At 39.5% G+C, this 21,318-nt stretch overlaps 1 protein-coding gene across 1 annotated transcript; it reads right to left on the reverse strand.

Moving 5' to 3' along the window:
* Window positions 1-3,909: 3,909 nt before the first annotated feature.
* Window positions 3,910-6,818, reverse strand: LOC121769831. The gene is made up of 10 exons (XM_042166594.1): window positions 6,577-6,818; window positions 6,447-6,494; window positions 6,238-6,354; window positions 5,797-6,120; window positions 5,410-5,699; window positions 5,235-5,334; window positions 5,105-5,164; window positions 4,877-4,960; window positions 4,678-4,794; window positions 3,910-4,423 (listed from the first exon to the last, which is right to left on the reverse strand). Exons 1-10 carry the CDS (start codon window positions 6,619-6,621, stop codon window positions 4,118-4,120), a joined length of 1,491 nt encoding a protein of 496 aa, XP_042022528.1. The 5' UTR covers window positions 6,622-6,818; the 3' UTR covers window positions 3,910-4,117.
* Between the last annotated feature and the right edge of the window lie 14,500 nt (window positions 6,819-21,318).

Raw genomic sequence — 21,318 nt, forward strand, 5'->3', positions numbered from 1 at the left:
TCTTACTTGTGTTGTTTGATTCCCTTGATTGGTTGAATCCTGCAAGTTGAATTCACTACTGTCGATATCCACGTGTATTTTAATTCATTTCAGGAATTATTGTCGGTACAATCGTTCTACATAGAAAGCTAGAAAATCTCTGCAGAAACTTTACGTATTCTATTTGTGACTTTTCTGTTCACATTTTCTCTCCAATGAGTACATAATAGATCAACTATAATTACATAGTAACTAATATAAATCTAATTTTAGTCCATTTCCGTTCAATCTTCTACTTGAATTAACATTAGATATAATATGCAGCTCCAATTTTGTACCATTGAGCAGATCAATAATACACATAATGTGCGACCCTTTAAGCCCCAATTATCGACGACGATTTAATTGAAGTGTACACAAAACTCATCGATATATAAAGGACAGTTTGCGTGAATTCTGGTAAACTAATCTTTATACAAAGTTAATAGTAATATCATTTCATTCATAAACCACACAATTGAGCCTAAGATTGCTATGCGTCATCCAAATAGCTCAATCACTTGACTTTATCTTTATTAAATGATCCATTCAATCATATTCAATTACTTTAATTGAATATGCGCCTACATTGACCAATGACTTAATTGTCAAATAATATACCCCCTCCGTCCCCATAAATAGAATTTTTTTCCTCTTTGATCCGTCCCCTAAAAATAGAAACTTCCTGTTTTAGGAAATTTGTTTCTCACTAATGAGGTGTGACTTATTTTCCACTAACACACTTTTCTTTCTATCTCTTACTTTACCAATTTTACATTAAAACTCATGTCATTTTAAAAGTTTTATTTTTATGAGACTGATGGAGCGTAGAATTTGAGTTTTATCTCGAAATTCTAATCGATGAATGAATCTCATTCGTAGCTCAACTACCATTTTCATTTTTCTTATGATGAACCCAAAAATGGTCTAGTAGGGATGTTCCCTTCTAAACAAACAGATAGACATTTATTAAAACAAAAACATGGCATGACTTAACCTTCACAAACCCATTTTCTCATGCAACATTCATCAGATGTAATTTCTATTTATCTGTAAAGCCGAACATCGTATAACATCATATTGGCAAAGCCGAGTGGTTCATAAACACCTCATAAAGCAACATGTAGTATCACATAACATACGTAAATCACTTTCACTTTAGACACATATTTTTGGAACATAAAATATCACTTACCAAGAAAATCCAATAATACTTTTCATAAATTATACTCCAGTTTAAACCAAAAGCTCACGCAAAGATGTAGGATAATAAAGCCCACACATAACGTCACATTTAATTTCTCATAAAACCTGCTTAAAGATAAATCGATATTTAAACCGAAACCCACAAATATACTTTAGTTCAAAAGGTCCACCTCACTCTTTTAAAATCCTTTAACTTGCGGAGATAGCCTTTTTTTCGATTTTTATGACCGCCCGAGGCGTCGCGGGTCCAGCTGGCCACTCGCGTCCCAAGAATCCTACTCTTTCGTTTCAAATTAATTAAATTCATCCCAACCTTTCTCTTCCTTTTTTCTACAATTCCATTCAGCCCAGGAGTTAAATTAATTCAGCTGGCCCAAGATGAAATGAATTCCTAGCCCAATTTCCATTAATTTAATTAGGTAGCCCAACTATTCTTTACTTGGGCCCAGCCCTCTCAATAACCTTTCAGCCCAAGTATTTAAATTGCAGCCTAAGACTTAAAATTATTCCAACCCATTACTTTTTTCAGTTCTTTTTGCGAATGAAAACTGAACCGAATTATTTGAAAAAAACCAAATCCAAAAAATGAAATTCGAATTATAAAAACTGATCCAAACAAAATAGCCAAATAAATATATCTAAACATTCCTAAAAACCGAAATCCTAACTACAAAAGTTGAACTCGAAAAACATGCACAATACATCCAAAAAAACCCAAAATTCAAAAAGACAAAAGAATTATATTGTATCAACCAATTATCATATTTTAACAATTACAATCTTTTTAAATCCAAATAATATTACATTTATTAATATAAATCACCACAAATAAAATTTACTTTTAGGTACTCCCTCCGTCCGCGAATAGGAGACCCGTTTTTCATTTTAGTCCGTCCGCGAATAGGAGTCTCGGTTCAGTTTTACCATAAATGGTAATAAAGGTCTCACATTCCACTAAATCATTCCACTCACACTTCATTTAAAACTACTAATATATACAAGTGAGACTAATAGTCTAGTAACTTTTTCCACCCATTTTTCTTAACATTTCTTAAAATCCGTGCCCCCAAGAAATGAGACTTCTAATGGCGGGCGGAGGGAATATAATATAAAAAGTAATTCGATTTTGCAGTTTTTTTGATTTTGCAGTTTTTCTTTATCTGAATCAAACCGAAAAATCAATAACCAAAAGTTTATACCGAACCAAACCTAACCGAAAAACTAAAAAAATCAACATCCGATCTAAACCAAGTCAAAATTTAAAATTCGATAAAATTCGATTCGAATTTTAAATTTTGACTTGGTTTAGATCGGATATTCGATTTTCGGCTTGCTCACCCCTACAAATATAGTGCACTAGCTAAATGGAATATTGGTAGTTGCACATCGAATATGTGCCCTATTTTATATTCAATATTTTGGGCCCAAATCTGAGAAGTATAAAGTGTGTAATGGATTATATGGTGTTTTTACGACGAAGTCACAAGTATGTGTGTTGTAACATGTAACCGTTTTCTTTTTTGGTAATTCTACAATACCCCTTATACATATAAACTTGAATAAGAAGAATTTTAGTAGTAGAAATATTATCTCACTTTCGACATATCCATCTATTTTCTGGACGATTTTTACTCGTCAAGTTGCAATGTTGCATTACATCATCAATACTATCTCACTCTTATATATAGGTACAAATTAAATTAATAAATATAATTTCACCATAATCGCATATAATAGGCTGGGCTAAACCCCAAGAAATTGGATGTGGAGTTTCATGATTATACCAATTGGATATAGTGCTCAGAACTCTACCTTTTTTACACTACAAAAAAAAGACTGTTTACCGAGCACCAATAGCAAACACACTAAACTGTGCTCGGAAAATAGCGAGCACTTTAAAATGTGCTCGGAACCATACCGACCACAATTGATGGTGGTTGGCAATATCATAAACTGAGGCGTTAACTTGCGAGTAATACGAGCACGGTCAACGTGCTCGGCGTAGCAATTTAAGTGAGGCACACGTTGTGCTCGAAACATTCCGACCACCACAAATGTGCTCGGGAAAAAAGACTTGTATAAATATTCAATATGCCATGTGATGTAGGGATAAATATTCGAATTAGAGGCTGTGCTCGTTGCATGCAGACGAGGACCATTCTAAAATACCGAGCACCAATAGGTGCTTGCAGCACTCCGAACACATATACGTGCTTGCCAACCTGGTCGAACAATAGCAGTGCTCGCTGAATCAAATCCCTCACCTCTCCAACAGGACGAGCACCCACTGGTGTTTGCAATTTTCTGACCACATGGAGGTGCTCGCCACTGCCACGTATGGAACGTTGACCAGATAGCCGAGCACCAACAAGCACTCGGATGAAAAATGCCGACGAATCAAATACCGACCACCTAAAGTACTCGGAAATTGGTCGGTAAAGTGCAATATTCCGAGCATTTTCCCCTTATTGCCGACCACTTTGGTGCTCGGTAAACACCTCCTTTTTTGTAGTGTTATAATCCTTATATTGTTTCCCTTGAAAATTTAATATGTGCAATAAAAATACATGCATGTTATGTTTCACAAAATTCATGTTATAATTAAATTAATAATAATGTCACAAGTTGTAGATTAGAAGTTCGATGTTTTGAAGTTAAATGTGATTTTTCAAACTCTAATAGAAATGATACAAATAAATTTGCATGACATAACGCAAGTATACAAAACAGTTTTAAACAATAAAATAGGTTCTGGTTTATTGTTGTAATGTAGAAGAATTATTCTCTTTGATCTAGTATACTGTCATGTATTCTTTTTTTTTAATTACCAAGGGTATCTACCGGCGGGCCCAGTGACTATTCCCCGTGCTGATTGTTAGGAAACTCCACAATGTCATCGATGTACAAGGTATCTGAAACTAAAATTGTATGGTTTCACCTCAACCAGCTCCGACACAGGCCCTTTATCCTTGCTCCCGAGGCATTGGACTGCTTCGTTCCTGAGCTCGTCCGGGAGCTGCAAGCAGATCCAGTCGAGCAACGCGTCCATCTCCTTTGCAAAGTCGAGAAGATACCACTCTAGTAGCTTCGGAACTACCAGCTTGTTCGATGCTGCTGATATGCCTACTGCTGCTTGTAGGTAAGCCTTCTTCGCTGCCTCCAACTCGCTCTCGATTTGAGAAGCCGTGTACACCCTCAACTGAATTTAACATAAGAATCAAGAACGATCCGATGTCGTTTATATGCATTTTTGGTAGCTAGTGCCAATGATATGAAACATGTGTGACACCATTGTTAGATTAGCATTTGGGATCAATGTTGATGTCTTGCAATAAAATGACTATGATTCGCCTAACAATTTAACGCGATGACTCTGTTTTGTCGCTTAATTATGTCAAACGAGACGTAAATTGAATTGGAGAAACAGAACGAACATGAGTAAAATGGACTTACCGCAGGGCAGGACCAACTACCGGAGGAGAGGGCAAATGTGACTAATGGTTCCGACCACTCCAAACCGAGCGTCCTGCAGATATCCTTCTCATCGTTCCTGGTCGACTTTGTGCACGTCTAGAAGCAAAATCCGGTGTTAGATTTCTCAAAGCTTAACAAACTTAGTACCATCACATAAAAGCAAGTTCTACTAACTCACATAATTTAAGTGATATGGAAGTCTCAAGATAAGGTGCTCGATTGTGAGTGCGTTTAGCACGAACCCCCCTACCCTTATCGTTGCCTGCAGAAATCATCGATGGCGTGAGCTAGTCTGATGATTTGAGCTTGATCAATAGATCAAATTAAGCAAACTCATAGTAAATATGGTTCATTACTTTAAGTGATGTTCATTTTTAGATAAGTTGGAAGGTGAATATGGTCTTGCCTTTTGCATTTGTACCACGGTCGTTTCAGGACTCTCGGGTATTCCTTCCTGCAAGAATCCCTGAAAGCCGCATATGGTTATAACGACGAGCATCCTCGGTTAAAATTCACAATAAATAAGGTGAGCTTACATTCATAACACAAGAATTATAGATGTTAATCCAGAATGCTAGTTTTTGATGATGGCTTAAGCCATCCAACTTCAGAGATGCTAGCTTGTCTAATAGAATCCTGTATCCAATCACAATCACAATCATAAAGAGGAAATGGCAAAGGAGATTTCTAACATAGTGTTGAGGGAATCACCTAAGCCTGCGGATCAGAAACGCAGCGTTCGCTCTGTATTTCTGATCCACTTGGCGGGCTTCTATCTCATAAAGATGTTTGTAGGCGCCAACGTCCCGCTTCTTCAACTCGTTAGAGTTGAAGTAAGGATCCCGGAAGGTGGATTCCTTGCTGCAGGCCAACGAGGAGAGATCCATCGTCTTCCTTCTCGAGGAACTCATTCTCACAAAGATGCTGATCAGGCAGTTCAACACATCCTGCGACGTCCTATTCGCCTCGCTCTCCACGTCCCCGCCTCCCTCAGTACTACACTGCACAAAATCATCACCACAGTTAGCCTAACTAACTAACTAACTAACTAACTAATTGTGCATTTCCATCACCAAAAAAGGGAATGTATGTATATACATGCTTCTTCACCGGAAGTGATTTGCTAGTACTATTCCTTTCAGTGTCGAATGCTAGAGCTCGATCATTTTGAGGCGGTTTCGATGAACTCTCCAAAGACATGAACTTTCTAGACGAAGCGATCCTAGAAAGGGATGATCCCGAGTCGAATTCACTCTGGGAGGAAGCCCTTGAATGCTTGTGTTTAGAGGCTGAATCATGTTCATGACAAGGTGTTGTTGAGGAGGATATGTGAGCAGCTTCTTGTCTGAAGTTGACAACCTTCTCTTCAAGCCTAACAACCTCCTCTTCCAACACTGCAACTTCTGCTACAAGCTCCAGAGTCTGCAATAAAGATTGGATTTTTATCTAAAAAAATGAAATAAAGATTGTATTTTTCTCTCAAAAAAACAAATGAAATCCATTTTTATCAAAACACAAGACAAGAATGGTAGTAGTTACATATTGAGGGAGATAAGGAGGAAGACGAGGGAGAGCACCCAAAGGCCTATGAAATGCTCTCTGCAAAGCTCTGTGCACATTCTCTTCATGCCTCAGCTTCTTCTTCAGATTCTCAACCTGCCAAGGATGGAAGGAAGATATCACCAACCATAAAATCAGACAATTCACCTCCACAAAATCAGACAATTCACCTCCACAAAATCACTTACATCTTGTAATAAGGCCAGCTTTCTGCCTAATTTGTCTGGCTTGGTCCCCTGCAAAATTGACAACATTGGATTCAGATTTCAGAGAGATTTAATTGACTCACAGCAAATGAAGATGGGAGGAATTGCTCACATTGTGAGGTGGTTTCTTGGAATTACTACTAATTCTTGTATTCATCTATGCTTTAATTTGATAAATTTCATCAGGATCTGTGAAAGAGTGTATTTACATGAGGAATAAAGAAAATAGGAGAGAAAAACAAAACTATTCTTTTTTAGTGCTGGAAAGGGCAAAGTGTGATGTATGTCAAAAATGGATAAATATGCTTAGTAGGTGTGTGGTGCTGAAGAATGTAAGGCTTTAAGAAAGAGAGAGCGCGGGAAAGGTGAGAGGACAAAAAAAAACACTAAAATGAGAGCAAAGAATCGACTTTTATCTTTAATCGATAGAGAGATGTGAATAAAGACTAAGGGCTCATTTTGGTCCTTAACATATTATGATTTTTTTATTTTGGTTTAAAACATTACCTTTTGAAATATTCGGTCCCTCACAAATAAAAACGGGTCACATTTGGTCTATGTTGGACAGTTCCATCAAAAATTTGACGGTCAACGCCAATTAACTTAATTTTGACGGTATTAACAATTTTAACACAATAATGTATTCTACATATTTGGTCCTAAACATATTGTCTTCGTTCATCCATCATCTCATCCCCTCCACCCCCCCAAAAAAGCCCCAATCCACAGTGACGTCCGGCAGCAAGACTGGGGAGGTGGGTGGAGGAGATCCGTGAGCCACAAAAGCAAACGCGGCGCTGGCTCGACACTTTTTCCACTGCCGAGTATGCAGCCCGCCCCTACAACCTCGTCGCCTACATTCTCATCGTCGCGGAGCAGACGAATCTGACGTGGTGGCGGCATTTGTGGAACGAATTGATGGAATTCGGCGACGGCTTGGGTTTGTTGGAGACTAGGGAAGAAGTCGGCGCCAGAGGTGGCGGCTGTGAGGGTGAGGTCAGCGGCGGCAGGTATGGCGGAGGGGGTAAAGGGGAAAGATGATGTTGGCCTCTAGGGCTCGCTGCCTCCCTCCCTCGGAAAGCTCACATCTCTCCAAACTTTGGAGGTCCAAAACAACCAGCTCTCAGGTGCCCTCCCGAGTCTCGCCGGGTTGAACTCGCTGAAAACGCTCTCCGTCAATAACAACAAGTTCACCGACGGTATGACCTCTCTGCAAGAGGTCTCCATGGATTACAATCACTTAGCTTTGGGTTAATTAGATATTAGACATGAATAAAATATATTTATTAACTTAATCCAGTCAAAATGTAATTAAAATTCGTTGACCGTCAACTTTTTGACGGAGCCGTCTAATATGGACCAAATGTGACCCGTTTTTATTTGTAAGAGATCGAATAATTCAAAAGATAATGTTTTGACTAAAATAAAAAAATTACAATATATTAAGGACCAAAATGTACCTTTAGTCGTGAATAAATGATAAGAGAGCACAGAGGAAGGTATCTTTTGTAGTTTGTGGGTCGCTGACTAAACTGCAAATTCAATGTCTCAAATAATAATAAAAAATCGCTAGTCTAATTATGCAATGAATATATTAAGCTTGGAGCGTGTGAAGAGTGGCGTAAGCGTAACTGATTTCATTTAAATATTAATAGAATCAATTACTCCAAATTATTTTGTCATTTTCGTACCTTCTATTATTCTATAATAGTGAATCAAATTCTTTTTTAATAAAACTATGCACATTTCTTCGTACTTATTTTACTCTCTTTTACTTTATTATTTCTTCATTTTTCTACCTTTTTCATTTCCTGTTTTTTTCTTACTTTACTCAACTCATTTAACACAATTTTTCTTAATCTTCACGTCGAAAAGAAATGACCCCACTACTATGAAACGGGGGGAGTACTTCATCTGTCTCCATTAACTGATATCATTTAACTTAGCACGGAACTTTAAAAATATAGTGGAAAGTGAGTGAATAAAGTCAGTAAAATGTGGGTCTTAATTATAGTATACGAGTATTAGTTTATAATAAAAGTGAATGGAAAAAGGCATTAAAATGTCAATTAATTGGAGATGAATGAAAAAAGAAATTAATGACAATTAATAGAGAAAGACGCAACTATCATAAGATGTCTATAAATTGTAATTCAAACTATTGAATGAACAACACCTGTGGTTTTTGCAATAGTTTTAAAATTGAATTGGAAGAATTAATGAATAAAAAGGTAAGATGGTTCACGTGCATATGAATGAAGGAGGTGGAATGTCTGAAATGGGAGTGATATGATTGATGGGAGTGCAGTGGTGGGTGTACCACCTTTCATCATGCTATAACGTGCACCCCTTTTTTCATTCTACTTATAAACATACCTCCAAATTTTATACCAATTCATCATACACTATTAAAAACACATTTACATTTTGTGTCTCAATTTGTTTTTAGTCAAAATACACGTTTATATTTATTGATACAATACCATTTACATACGTATTTTTCAGTATATAGGAGTACCATTATTTACTATGACTATTATTTCTTAGTTTATCTTAGGTTATTCTTATGGAGTATTTAGTATTAAATGAATACATTATTATATATTAGTGATCTCTGCTTAAATGCATAACTAGAGAACATGAATTTAGTTCATTATAAGAGTGATTTAGTTCACTACATGAAGGAGTAACCCAAAATGTCATTACAATGAACTAAGTCCTTCACGGAGTAAATACTTCACTATAATGGTCTTTTGGTTCACTCATTGTTTTTAAATTCACATTGTGAACTAAAACGCCCATATGGTGAACCAGATCATTTTGATCCAATGACTGAGATTTATTCTCTAGTTATACTTTGATCATCTCCCTCGTTATAATATAAATACTCTTTGCATTTTAACATAGTCAAAGTAAGTCATAATACAGTGCTGTCTGAGACACTTATTATGTTATTATAGAATAATTGAAAATTTTGAATCAAACTCTTTATTTAATACTTCATGTACAAGTTGATCATATTGGATGAATTTAATTTCTATTTCTAATCAAACTCTTTATGTACAAAGTTGATCATATTAACCATATTCGTAATTATGGACTTATTAACAAATTCTTGAAAATGCTTTTAATTTGACACAATTTCCCCTTTTTAATATACTCCACATCGCACATCACACGAATTTCCTATCTCCACTTTTACAAATATAACATGTAACATAGTCGAGTGGTCGGTGTACAAAAAGCAAAACAAACTACAATAAAAAAATAGGAGTAATATTCGCGATGAGATGTAAAATTTATAAACAATAATAAAAGTGAATATACTTAATTTCAGTTTTCAAAAAATAATTATTTAACTGGAAAAGGGGGTTGCTTAAAGTAGACTCCGAAACGTCGACACTGCCGATGCACTAAAGAAAATATTAGTAGTAACAATGTAGAACTATTTTATTAGCAACCACGTGAATATAAATGCCTCCCAATTAATAATACACCTTTGTAATGTGAATTTAAAGTTAATGATATTCCAATGCAGCACGCTTGGACTATTTACATATTATGAAATTCAAATGAAAATAAAATCATAACTGCCAATATGGTATCGTTACTTAGTTTTTTTTTAATATAGAAACAAAACATTCAAACTATCAAGAATAGTGAGCAAAAGTTCAATAAAACAACTTACAAATCTATGCTACAAAACACCAAAAATACTTAAGAGACAAAACAACACCCCACAAGCTATTAAGATCTACCTAGACTGGGGATACCCCGAGAAATCAAAACACAGGAAAAAACAGCAAAACATACCCGTGAGGACATGCTTGCCATACTCGATCCCATCTGAAAGTGTGCTGCAGCAGATTTCGACAAAGACTGAGGATATAAATCCAGACTCCGCTTCTTCCCCTTATGATTTCTGGGTCTAGCTGTTCTCTTATGTCTTTCAAATTTTCAACTGGAAAAAGGAAAGTTTGGGCTCCTCCCATGTATCCAAGTGCCCAGACACCACAACAACCTTTTTTCCTCGATCTCCCAGTTTGGTCTGAAGGCTGAAGCCTTGGAATGTGATCTTATTCCTTATATTCAAAATAGACCAAGATATCACATAAAATATGGATATGTACATCTTCTCATCGAACTTCTTAGATGGTGCTCTTAACCATAAAAGAAAGCAATCCAATGGTTGGAATGATAAACGTTTCTTAGTATATTTAATTTGTTAATATGCTTCTCTTAGATTTTGCTTGTTCCAAGATTAACTAAATTCTGGTTTTGAGATCGATTCTAAAATTCTAAATACATGAAATTATCTCCCAATTAATAATGTGGATGTCAAAGAATACACTTCGATCATAACATAGATATATGTCATTGTTACATTGAATTTACTAGTACATTTTTTCATACAAATTTCTCAACATGATTAAAATATTCTTAGAGATCTCATAAAATTACTTTTAGTTTTGATATGTGATGGTTGGGCGAATTTTTGATAGTAGTAAATGCAGGTAATGAATATAGATCACGACACAAGGAATTACGTGGTTCGATTTACTGAGGTAAATCCACGGGAAGAAAGGAGGGCAAGATTGTATTGCTTGATCTGGTTTTCCAGCTTACAAATACAGACTTGCTATATGATATTTGATGTCTAGAGACCCTCTTCTATCTGATCTAAGTTCTATTTATACATTGAACTAAGATCGTGGCTTGCATCACCACTAACTAGGTCGTGGCTTGCATCACCACTAACTAGGTAGTGGATGTCGTGGAGGTCATGAGATCCTGCATGGGTCCACTATCTCTTTGTTTGGTCCGCTATCCTGCATGAGTTGACACCACTAAATAGATCGTGTAGTGGAGGTCGTGGAGGTTCTGCATGAGTCCACTATCTCCCAGTTCGGTCGAATACTGAGACCGAACTTCTGAACTATTGCCGAGCAGCTTTTGCCGATCTGAGAGTAGAGCTTGATTGGTCGGCTTTTACCGAGCTGTAGGCTGGGGCCGAACTCTTTGGTAATGCCGAACTGATTGGTTGGCTTTTACCGAGCTGTAGGCTGGGGCCGAACTCTTTGGTAATGCCGAACTGATACTCTTCCTTGGGTTTTGGGCTGATGGGCCGTCACTGCTATTGGGCTTGTTTAGTACGTACCCCATCACTACCCCCCCCCGAAAAGCGAAGTGAATCACTTCGGCGAAGCGAGTCACTTCGGCATTCTGGATAAAGGTACGGGGGAGGCTGACGTCAGGGGACGTGCCTTGCGCGTGACTGCATTAAATGCGACAGTAAAATCCGGCCGTTGAATCCTGAAAAGGTGGGATTCGAAACGGTGCGATGATTTTGAAATCTTCTCCGAATCTGATAAATACGTCCTTTCTTCATCATTTGAACACTTTTGCTATTGCTTCTTCTGCCTTCTCTCTCTTTTGCGCAAAAATTTCCTTCCACTTTCAAGAATTTCTTCAGAATTTCTTCAGACTTTCAAAGAGTAAGAACCATGTCTTCTTCTTCTTCTTCTGAGTCAGGTAGCGGTAGGAAAGGGGGTAAGGGGTCTTCTAGCCGGAAAGAATCCGGGGAGAAGACCGTAGAGTATTTTCACAGCATCTTGAGTAAGGATACTGTGATATCCTTACACGAAAAATATTTTTTTCCTGGGGGGAAGGTTGCGATTCCCGACGACCTTCATAGGGCTGACTCGCCGCCGGAGGGTTACGCCACCGTTTATGAAGCCGGCTTGGAATGCGGGCTTCGTTTCCCTCTTCCCCCTGCCTTTGTAGAGCTGCTAGATTTTTTTCAACTCCCTTTAGGTCAGGTGACTCCGAACTCTTGGAGGCACTTATCGGCCTTTGCTGCCGAACTGCGTAGGCTAGATAAGGATCTGTCTCTGAGGGCAATCCTTAATTTCTTCCAGTTTAAGAGGAAAGGATCTTGGTTTTACTTGATCCCTTTACAGCCTTTTAGGGCCTTCTGCAAAACCAAGTGGCCAAAGTGGCAACATCGCTTCTTTTTTTATAATAGGACAGCGGCTCCGGGCTTTCCCTGGAGAGGGCCGAAGTCCGTGATTCCTCATCCTCGGTTAGAACCGTTGGACGAGCTCGAGGGCGAGCTCAATAAGATTCCTATGATTAGGAAGCAGTACCTGGAGTCTGAGCTCGTCAAGGGCGACTTCGTGTTCGACTCCTCGTCTTCGGACGAAGAGACTGAGGGTGAGGAATTCTTTTTTATGCATTACTGCCTTGACGACGAAAACTAACCTTGTTTTCTTGCTTTTTGGCAGTGAACTTGCTGAACAAGATCAGTCGCAAATCCTCCGAATCTAAGGAACCGGAGAGGCCGAAGACCACCAGCTCGGCGTCTGATGCCGAGAAGAATCCGAAGAGGCAAAAGACCTCTTCGGATCCAAAGAAGCCGGAGTCGACTTCGGCAAGTAGGAAGGGGAAGACCCAGAAGCCCCCAAGAGCGCCGGAGAAAGACGTGGTCTTGGCGCCTCCTTCGGAACATATCTGTGAGCCCTTTTTATGGCCCACGGACTTCGCCGAGGTGAATTCTCTTCTTGATTTTCTGGCCTTGCTTTTTTTCCTGTATTTTTTGTGGCCCCTCGGTTGACTTTTTCCTTTTTCCATTTTCAGAGGAACGATATGCTCTCCAAGCTCGTCGCCGTTGAACTCTCCAAAGCGTCCAACGATTATGCTGAGATGCAGAGGAAGTTGGCGGCTGCTCGTCACCAGGCCGAACAGGCTAAGGCAGACTTTGAGAAGGCCAGAGCTGCTAGGATCTCGGCCCAGGATGAAGCCCAGTTTGCCAAAAACCAGCTCGTCATCCAGCGAGAGCAGACGAAACGGAGGGATGCTGCCGCCGTGGTTGCCCAAGGGGAGGTTCTCCGTGCTTTCGCGGAGAAACTCTTTCTGAGCAATCAATTTTCGGCCTTCGTTGGTGATCTGCTGAAACTGATGACCGATAATGCCGAGCAGGGGCCCGAAGTCGTCCTGCCGCTGTACGGCCGAGAGATAGCAGCTCGTCTCCAGAGTCTGCCGCTCCTTGAGGAGCTTGCTTCGTCCTCGGTCCTGCTTTCTGCTGACCGAGTTCGTAGTTGCCGAGCTGATCGGGACGAGAATATGGAGGCTATCTTTGCCTCCTTAGGGCCAGTTTCACCCGCTCCAATTTTCCACGGAGAGGGTGAGAGCGAGCAGCTTGATCTGCAGACCGGAGACAGGCAGGCCGAGCAAGAGGTGCTGCTGATCGGTGATGGGGGCACCGAGCAGGCTGGGGGGAGCAAGGAGGCCGAGGCTGAAGCTGAGGCAGACAAGGAGAAGGAAGCTGAACTTCACCGAGGAGCCGGAGACGAAGCTGGCGGAGTATGATTTCGTCTCCCTTCTCTTAGTTTAGTTTCTTCCTTCTTGTAAGATGGCCTTGAAGCCCTCGTGTAAAAAAATTTTTCTTATGAATGAAAAAATTCTTCTTTCTGCACTTGTGTCTTCGTATAACTTTTCGTACTCTCTTTTACTCCTGTTGTGGTTTACTACCTGCTCAGCAAACTGAAATGCCGAACTGACATAGGCTGCTTTGTATTCTTAACTCTTAAGGAGCTGGAGGTACTTCACTGGAAGCAGCTGTACTCTTCCGCTTTAGACGAAGCTGAGAAAAAAGCCATAGCTGACCAGATGAAGAATGACGAACTCTTGGCTTGTTTAGTGAAGCTGGAGGCCGACAATAAGGACTTAGAGTCCGAAAAGAAAGATCTGGAGGCCGAGCTGAACACTGCCGTCGCTGAGAGGACTGCGTATGAGGATTTCATCTGCAGGCGCGGGGGAATGACCATCTCTGAAGTTCAGGAACGAGTTGACGAACTGTGGGAGGAATATCACGTACTCCGGAGGAACAATGCGCTGGAGAGCTCGGCTTGCCAACAAGTCGTGACATCATTGCGGCGCTGGGCTTCTCGGTACGACATCATTCTTTCCCGGCGTCCCTCAATCGAGAGATTCCTTAGGCATTTCCCGCCAACAGATGGTCGCACTCCAGCTCAAACCCCTGATTCACTTGCTCAAAACCCTACTCCAAGTCAGCAACGAACTCAGGAACAGCCGGAAACGTCAAGACGAGAACGGACTCAGGAGCAACCGGAAACGTCAAGACAAGGACGGACTGAAGTTCGTAGAGGAGCTGTGATTATGAGTGAGCAAGATCAACAAATGCTTCGTGAAGAGACTCTTCGCCGCCGAGGTGCTAGAGCTTCCCGGGCTCAGGGAAGAGGCGGTAGGTCGATTAGAGCACCTCGTCGACCTGCTTATTCTTCAGCTGCCCGGAACGCCCGAACTCGGCTTCACGAGGATTTTGTGAATAGATGGCTCAACTTTAGCAACCAGGGACAGTAGAATAGTCCTTTGTAATAGCGTAACGCCTTCTCGTAGGGCAGCGGAGTTGTATGCCGAACAAGTTTTAATAAATGAAATCTTCATTTCGCTTCTATCACTGCGTATTTACAGCTCAGCGAAAAAAATTCATCTTGCTCGTCCTCGGTCTTATGAAGTAAAGTTCTTTGACCGGACTCGTCCTCGGTCTTATGAAGTAAGCTTCTTTGACCGGACTCGTCTTTGGTCTTATGAAGTAAACTTCTTTGACCGGACTTGGTCCTCGGTCTTATGAAATAAACTTCTTTGACCGGACTCGTCTTTGGTCTTATGAAGTAAACTTCTTTGACCGGACTCGTCTTTGGTCTTATGAAGTAAATTTCTTTGACCGGACTTGGTCCTCGGTCTTATGAAATAAACTTCTTTGACCGGACTCGTCTTTGGTCTTATGAAGTAAACTTCTTTGACCGGACTCGTCTTTGGTCTTATGAAGTAAATTTCTTTGACCGGACTAAGCTTGTGTCCTAATTTGGCGAGTTTTATCGCGTGGATCGGACTTTCCCTTGTCCTAATTCGGCGAGTTTTATCACGTGGATCGGACTTTCCCTTGTCCTAATTCGGCGAGTTTTATCGCGTGGATCGGACTTTCCCTTTGTTGCAGTTCGTTTCAGACGGACTGCTTGTTTTTTAAGCTGAATTGTGGTCTTGTATCCTCCTTAGAAGCTTGGACTCACAATCGTTGGCTTATATATGTTCTAAAAAGGGGATCAGCCTTCGAAGAACAAGATACCTCAGTAACATTTGTAAGAGACGACACGCACATAGACAGACAAAACGCACATAGACAAACATGAAAAACAAGTAAAAAACAAAGAAAGCACATACCCCTAGGACCGAACTAGACACAAGACTGACTGACCGGACTGTCTCTTACAAATGGAACTTCTTGAGGTTGGAAATGTACCATGTTCGGGGTGCTTGTTCTCCTGACATGTGAGTCAATTTATAAGACCCTTTGCCGAGGACTTCTGACACCCGATATGGACCTTCCCATGTGGGTTCGAGTTTGCCCAGCTTTTCTGCTCGGCTTACTTCGTTGTTTCTCAAGACGAGATCTCCCACTTGAAATTGCAGCTTTTTCACCCTTTTGTTATAATACCGGGCTACTTGCTCCTTGTACTTGGCTGCTTTTATGCAGGTCAATTCTCTTCTTTCTTCGGCCAGATCTAGTTCGGCTCTCAGTCCGTCATCATTCATTTCTGAAGAGAAATTTAGAGTTCGGGGACTGGGTACGCCGATCTCAACCGGAATCACGGCTTCAGTGCCGTACACCATCGAGTTCGGCTCCGGTGTGACTTCGGTCATTTCGCCTGCCTCTGACTCCGGCTGCTGTGATTGCTATGCTTGATGGTGCCGATCTGATTGCTCGGCACTTTTAAGCGCAATCTGCAAACACTCGCTCTTTTTTGATCACCTCGGATGACCGCTATCCCTCCTTTAGTGGGGAAGGAGTTCGGCGAGGAAGCCTCTGATCGCTATGATCGGGCTTCTTTTTGTCTTCTCTAGATGAGCTGTCTAAAGACCGTTTTCGACGGTCTGCCTCATCGGCACGAGAAAACTGGTCCGCAATGTCCCACATCTCTTGAGCTGTTTGCGGACTGCATTCCACGAGCTTTCTGTAGAGAGCTCCGGGCAGGATTCCATTTTGGAATGCCGAAATGACAAGTAGATCATTGAGATCATCTACTTGTAGGCATTCCTTGTGGAACCTCGTCATAAAGTCGCTGATCTTTTCGTCGCGACCTTGACGCGTAGAAAGCAGCTGAGCCGAAGTGATTCGGGCTTCCGCTTTCTGAAAGAACCTCCTGTGGAAAGCATCCATTAGATCTCGGTAAGATCCAATGCTGCCTTGGGGGAGGCTATCGAACCACCTTCTTGCGTTCCCGATAAGCAGCTCGGGAAACAGCTTGCACATATGGACCTCATTGAGACCCTGGTTCACCATGTTATACTGATAGCGTCCCAGGAAGTCATGAGGATTCACTAACCCATCATAAATCATTGACGGAGTTCGGTAGTTCTGTGGTAAGGGAGTTCGGGTGATATCGTCCGAGAACGGAGTCTTCAATGCTCCGTACATGGCGAACCCGACATCTCTTCGGTATGGAGGAGATGGAGTTTTCCTGTGATTCCGGTACCGAGGAGGAACAGGAACATGTCGAGGTTGAGGATTCTTCTTCCTGGAAGACACGGCACTACTGCGGTAGTGACTTTCATGTCTGGATGAGGAGGGAGAATCCACCGTTTTCGTCTCCGGCTTTTGGCCCTTTTGCAGGAAAATTAAGAACTCTTCCTGCTTCTCGGCCAAAAACAACTTGACAGCCTCGTTCAAATCGGGCTGCTGGGAAGACTCGGTGCGATGAGTCTTTGAGCGGCTTGTTCCTTCTCCGTGAGAACTGGAAGTAGATTTCTCCCGAGGCTGTTTTCTAGACCTGCGGGCTGGACTAGCTTCCTCATGGTTATCACGAACGGAAGCACGGGTATTATGTGATCTGGTATGCATTTTTTTGGTGGAAGAGGATCAAAAACTCGCTTTTATCACAGATTTGGTTCTCTGTTTCCCACAGACGGCGCCAGTGATGGTTGGGCGAATTTTTGATAGTAGTAAATGCAGGTAATGAATATAGATCACGACACAAGGAATTACGTGGTTCGATTTACTGAGGTAAATCTACGTCCACGGGAAGAAAGGAGGGCAAGATTGTATTGCTTGATCTGGTTTTCCAGCTTACAAATACAGACTTGCTATATGATATTTGATGTCTAGAGACCCTCTTCTATCTGATCTAAGTTCTATTTATACATTGAACTAAGATCGTGGCTTGCATCACCACTAACTAGGTCGTGGCTTGCATCACCACTAACTAGGTAGTGGATGTCGTGGAGGTCATGAGATCCTGCATGGGTCCACTATCTCTTTGTTTGGTCCGCTATCCTGCATGAGTTGACACCACTAAATAGATCGTGTAGTGGAGGTCGTGGAGGTTCTGCATGAGTCCACTATCTCCCAGTTCGGTCGAATACTGAGACCGAACTTCTGAACTATTGCCGAGCAGCTTTTGCCGATCTGAGAGTAGAGCTTGATTGGTCGGCTTTTACCGAGCTGTAGGCTGGGGCCGAACTCTTTGGTAATGCCGAACTGATTGGTTGGCTTTTACCGAGCTGTAGGCTGGGGCCGAACTCTTTGGTAATGCCGAACTGATACTCTTCCTTGGGTTTTGGGCTGATGGGCCGTCACTGCTATTGGGCTTGTTTAGTACGTACCCCATCAATATGCTACTACATGTGATCGAAAGTTTTTGAAGTATTTTAAGTTAGAAAATTATGATTTGAAATGCATCATAGAGACTTTTCATTTTCAAGTTTATGAAACGAATCCGATCTGAACCCCAAGTATAGTTCAATTTGGGAGGTGGCAAAATTTGCTGTCTCTTGTCTATTGTCTATTTCCATTGTCTACTGTCATTTACTATTTGGACCACTTCAACGACAACACATGACAACTTTAAAAGTTCAAGTTTTAGTCAATTGGGCAATTTGGCCAAGTCCATTTCTTACCTATCTACACTAGTTTTTGTTTTTTTTTAATTCTTTCTTTTAGTAATTCTGTCTCTTCACAGAAGAGCTATCTACATTCTACATACATTATGATGTTGATGCGTATGATACACACACAAAAAAAAAATTATGAATTTAGCTAATACTATCATACATAGTTAATACTTTATCATAATTTCGAAGAAGTCAAGTAAAGAAAAATATTAATTTTGATTATGTTAAAACGAATAAAATGTATCCATCCATATAAATAATTAATAAATTATGTTTATAAATTTCAGTAATGATGTTATAGATTAGATCAGCTTATGGTACTACCATATCCGTACTACTAGTATTAATTATTTGGATCATTTATCGTGTTTACGTGGACACTTCAAATGGGCGACACATGTAGCGCAACTGTTTTTTAAAATCGTCCAAGAGTATAATCAATAAGATTAGATAGTAGTACTATATATATCCTATGTCATTATTAACTAATCAAAGGTATGAATATGAGATTTGAGGTCAATTTTAATGTATAATTGGTAAATAAGACGGAGATTGATAAAATGTAGTATAAGTAATATTAGGGGTATGTACATGTTAGATTGGTGGGGCATTTATCCCTTCTCAAAAGTTTATACCAATGGTTATTTTTCTACATATTAAAAAATTTATTTTAGTTTCTCCTTTAAATGCCCCTTCTCATTACCACAAAATATAATTATAGATATATTTTTGTCCCTTCTTACGTCAAATCCTGGCTCCGCCCCTGAGTGGATAGCGAATTTAACAACATTAGTAGCGTAGTGTATTTATATAAGTTATAAATAAAATAAAGTGTAAGAATAATGTGTTATTTAACTTCCAAAATTATACTTTTCATGATGGAGTAATTTTTTATTGTTCTAACTTGTAACAAATTTTTTGCAGAGCACATGATGATGATATTAGAGCAATACCAAAAGCATAATGTAATGTAATAAATAGGACAGCCAAGCAAGGGAAAAAAGCCATTATACATGTAAAGTCACTATCGAAAATATGGTTGGGCTGGGCCAATGGTCCCAAAGGATTACACTTGAGAGAATGAAGCCTTGATTGACGGCCCGCTTTTTGCCCCTCTTATCTTCACTAAATGCAAGGCCGTATCACACTACCACATTGTGGGCCCACTCAATTTCTTATCGCACTACCAAATTACCCGCTAAACCCTAATAATCAGCTTGTAACCATATTTATCGACGAAGATTAAGTGCGTCTCGATAAATTAACTGCACGTTGTTATAAAATTTTCTTACGGGAAATCGCTATTGAGTTTTTTTACCGACGAAGTACGGGAAATTGAAATATTTTACTCCCTCCGCTGCATTCTTTGTTATCGAGTTTTTTTCTTTATTTCAACATATTCTGAGATAATTGAGTCATCTCTATTTTATGCAAAATATAATTTTATTACCTACTTTTTTTTAATCTTTTCGTGTGTCAAAAAGAAATAATTGTATTCTCAATGAAAGGGAGAGAGTGCTATTATTGCAATTACTCAAACTGCGTGCAATATTCTCTCGGCCCAAAGCCCAAATTCCTTCCTTTTTGAGCTTTTGGGATCGTTTTAATACTATTATAATTATTTTCGCAATTTCATTAGTATATTACATCAAGAGAAAAAGACCTATCGATGAATGTGGAGCCTCCCAACGTGGGAAATTTTGTTGTAAATTTGATTCATAAAAATACAATGTAACAATATTGGTAATGAGCTAATATTTTATTGTAGAATCCAATAAAATATTTTTTAAACAATAAAAATTTAATATAACTAATAATTAACTATCCATATCTCAATTTGCTTGCTTATATGCTTAATATTCATTTCTCAAAGAATAAATAACATTAGTACAGTTACATTAATTTAATCAAAAGGAAAATCAATTTAACTAAACAGCAAATAGTACTTTAATGCTATATGTTATCGATTAATATAAGACTAAAGTTTTGGCCCCTTACATTTATCCTAAAAATTTTTTTGGTCTCATACATTAAATTTGTGACATTTTGGTCCATAACATATTGTTTTTGTACATTTTGGTCTCAAACAAGGTCACAAACTTAATGTATGGGACCCGAAAAGAATTTTATGGAAAATGTACGGGACCAAAATTAAACTTTAGTCTTAGATTATAATTAAGTTATTAAATTGATCAAACATTTTGACTGTTCATTTTAACAGAAAATGGTTATTTTGGACCAAAACAATATGTTTAGGACCAAAAGGTACTAAAACAATATGTTAGGGACCAAAATGTCACAAACTTAATGTATGAGACCAAAAAAAAATTTAGGACAAATGTAAGGGAGCAAAATTAGACTTTAGTCTATGATGGCATAGTTTGTTAAATCAAATTATACACACTAATCATGAACTTATAGGATTAATTAATTTTTGAAATATCTGCAAAATCATGATAGCACCTCTAAGAGCATCTCCAATGGTAATAGGTCAGCCATAGGCTAGCCACAAACTCCTCCTGCCACATCATCAGCACTAAAAACTCCTCATATCACATCATCAGGACAAGCAACTGGACAAGCAATAGGCTAGCCACAATAAACAAAATTATAAAAAACAAATAATTAACAATCTATCCAAGCCCCTTGGCCTAGCGGTAAAGGGTGCTGGATACCGCGTCCATCCTGGAGGTCTCGAGTTCGAACCCTGGGTGGCGTAATTTGTCTTTCCTCCTTGTTATAGGAGTTGATTTGTAATTTCCTCCTTCATATATATGATATAAATATATGAAGTTAATTTAAAAAAAAAAAAAAAAAAAAAAAACAATCACACAAAATACAGAATTAAATTTACGACACACATACGGGAAAATTCAATAATAAT

Source organism: Salvia splendens, chromosome 16, assembly GCF_004379255.2.
Source record: "Salvia splendens isolate huo1 chromosome 16, SspV2, whole genome shotgun sequence".
In the NCBI taxonomy this organism is placed as follows: domain Eukaryota; kingdom Viridiplantae; phylum Streptophyta; class Magnoliopsida; order Lamiales; family Lamiaceae; genus Salvia; species Salvia splendens.

What these genes read in the sequence shown, in the direction of transcription:
- LOC121769831 (XM_042166594.1), bottom strand. Translation starts at nt 6,621, where the DNA reads ATGAATACAAGAATTAGTAGTAATTCCAAGAAACCACCTCACAAT. An exon ending in CTCCTTATCTCCCTCAATAT is followed by an intron (nt 6,121 to 6,237) that starts GTAACTACTACC and finishes TCTTTATTGCAG; the next exon opens with ACTCTGGAGCTTGTAGCAGA. An exon ending in TTTCTGATCCGCAGGCTTAG is followed by an intron (nt 5,335 to 5,409) that starts GTGATTCCCTCA and finishes GATTGGATACAG; the next exon opens with GATTCTATTAGACAAGCTAG.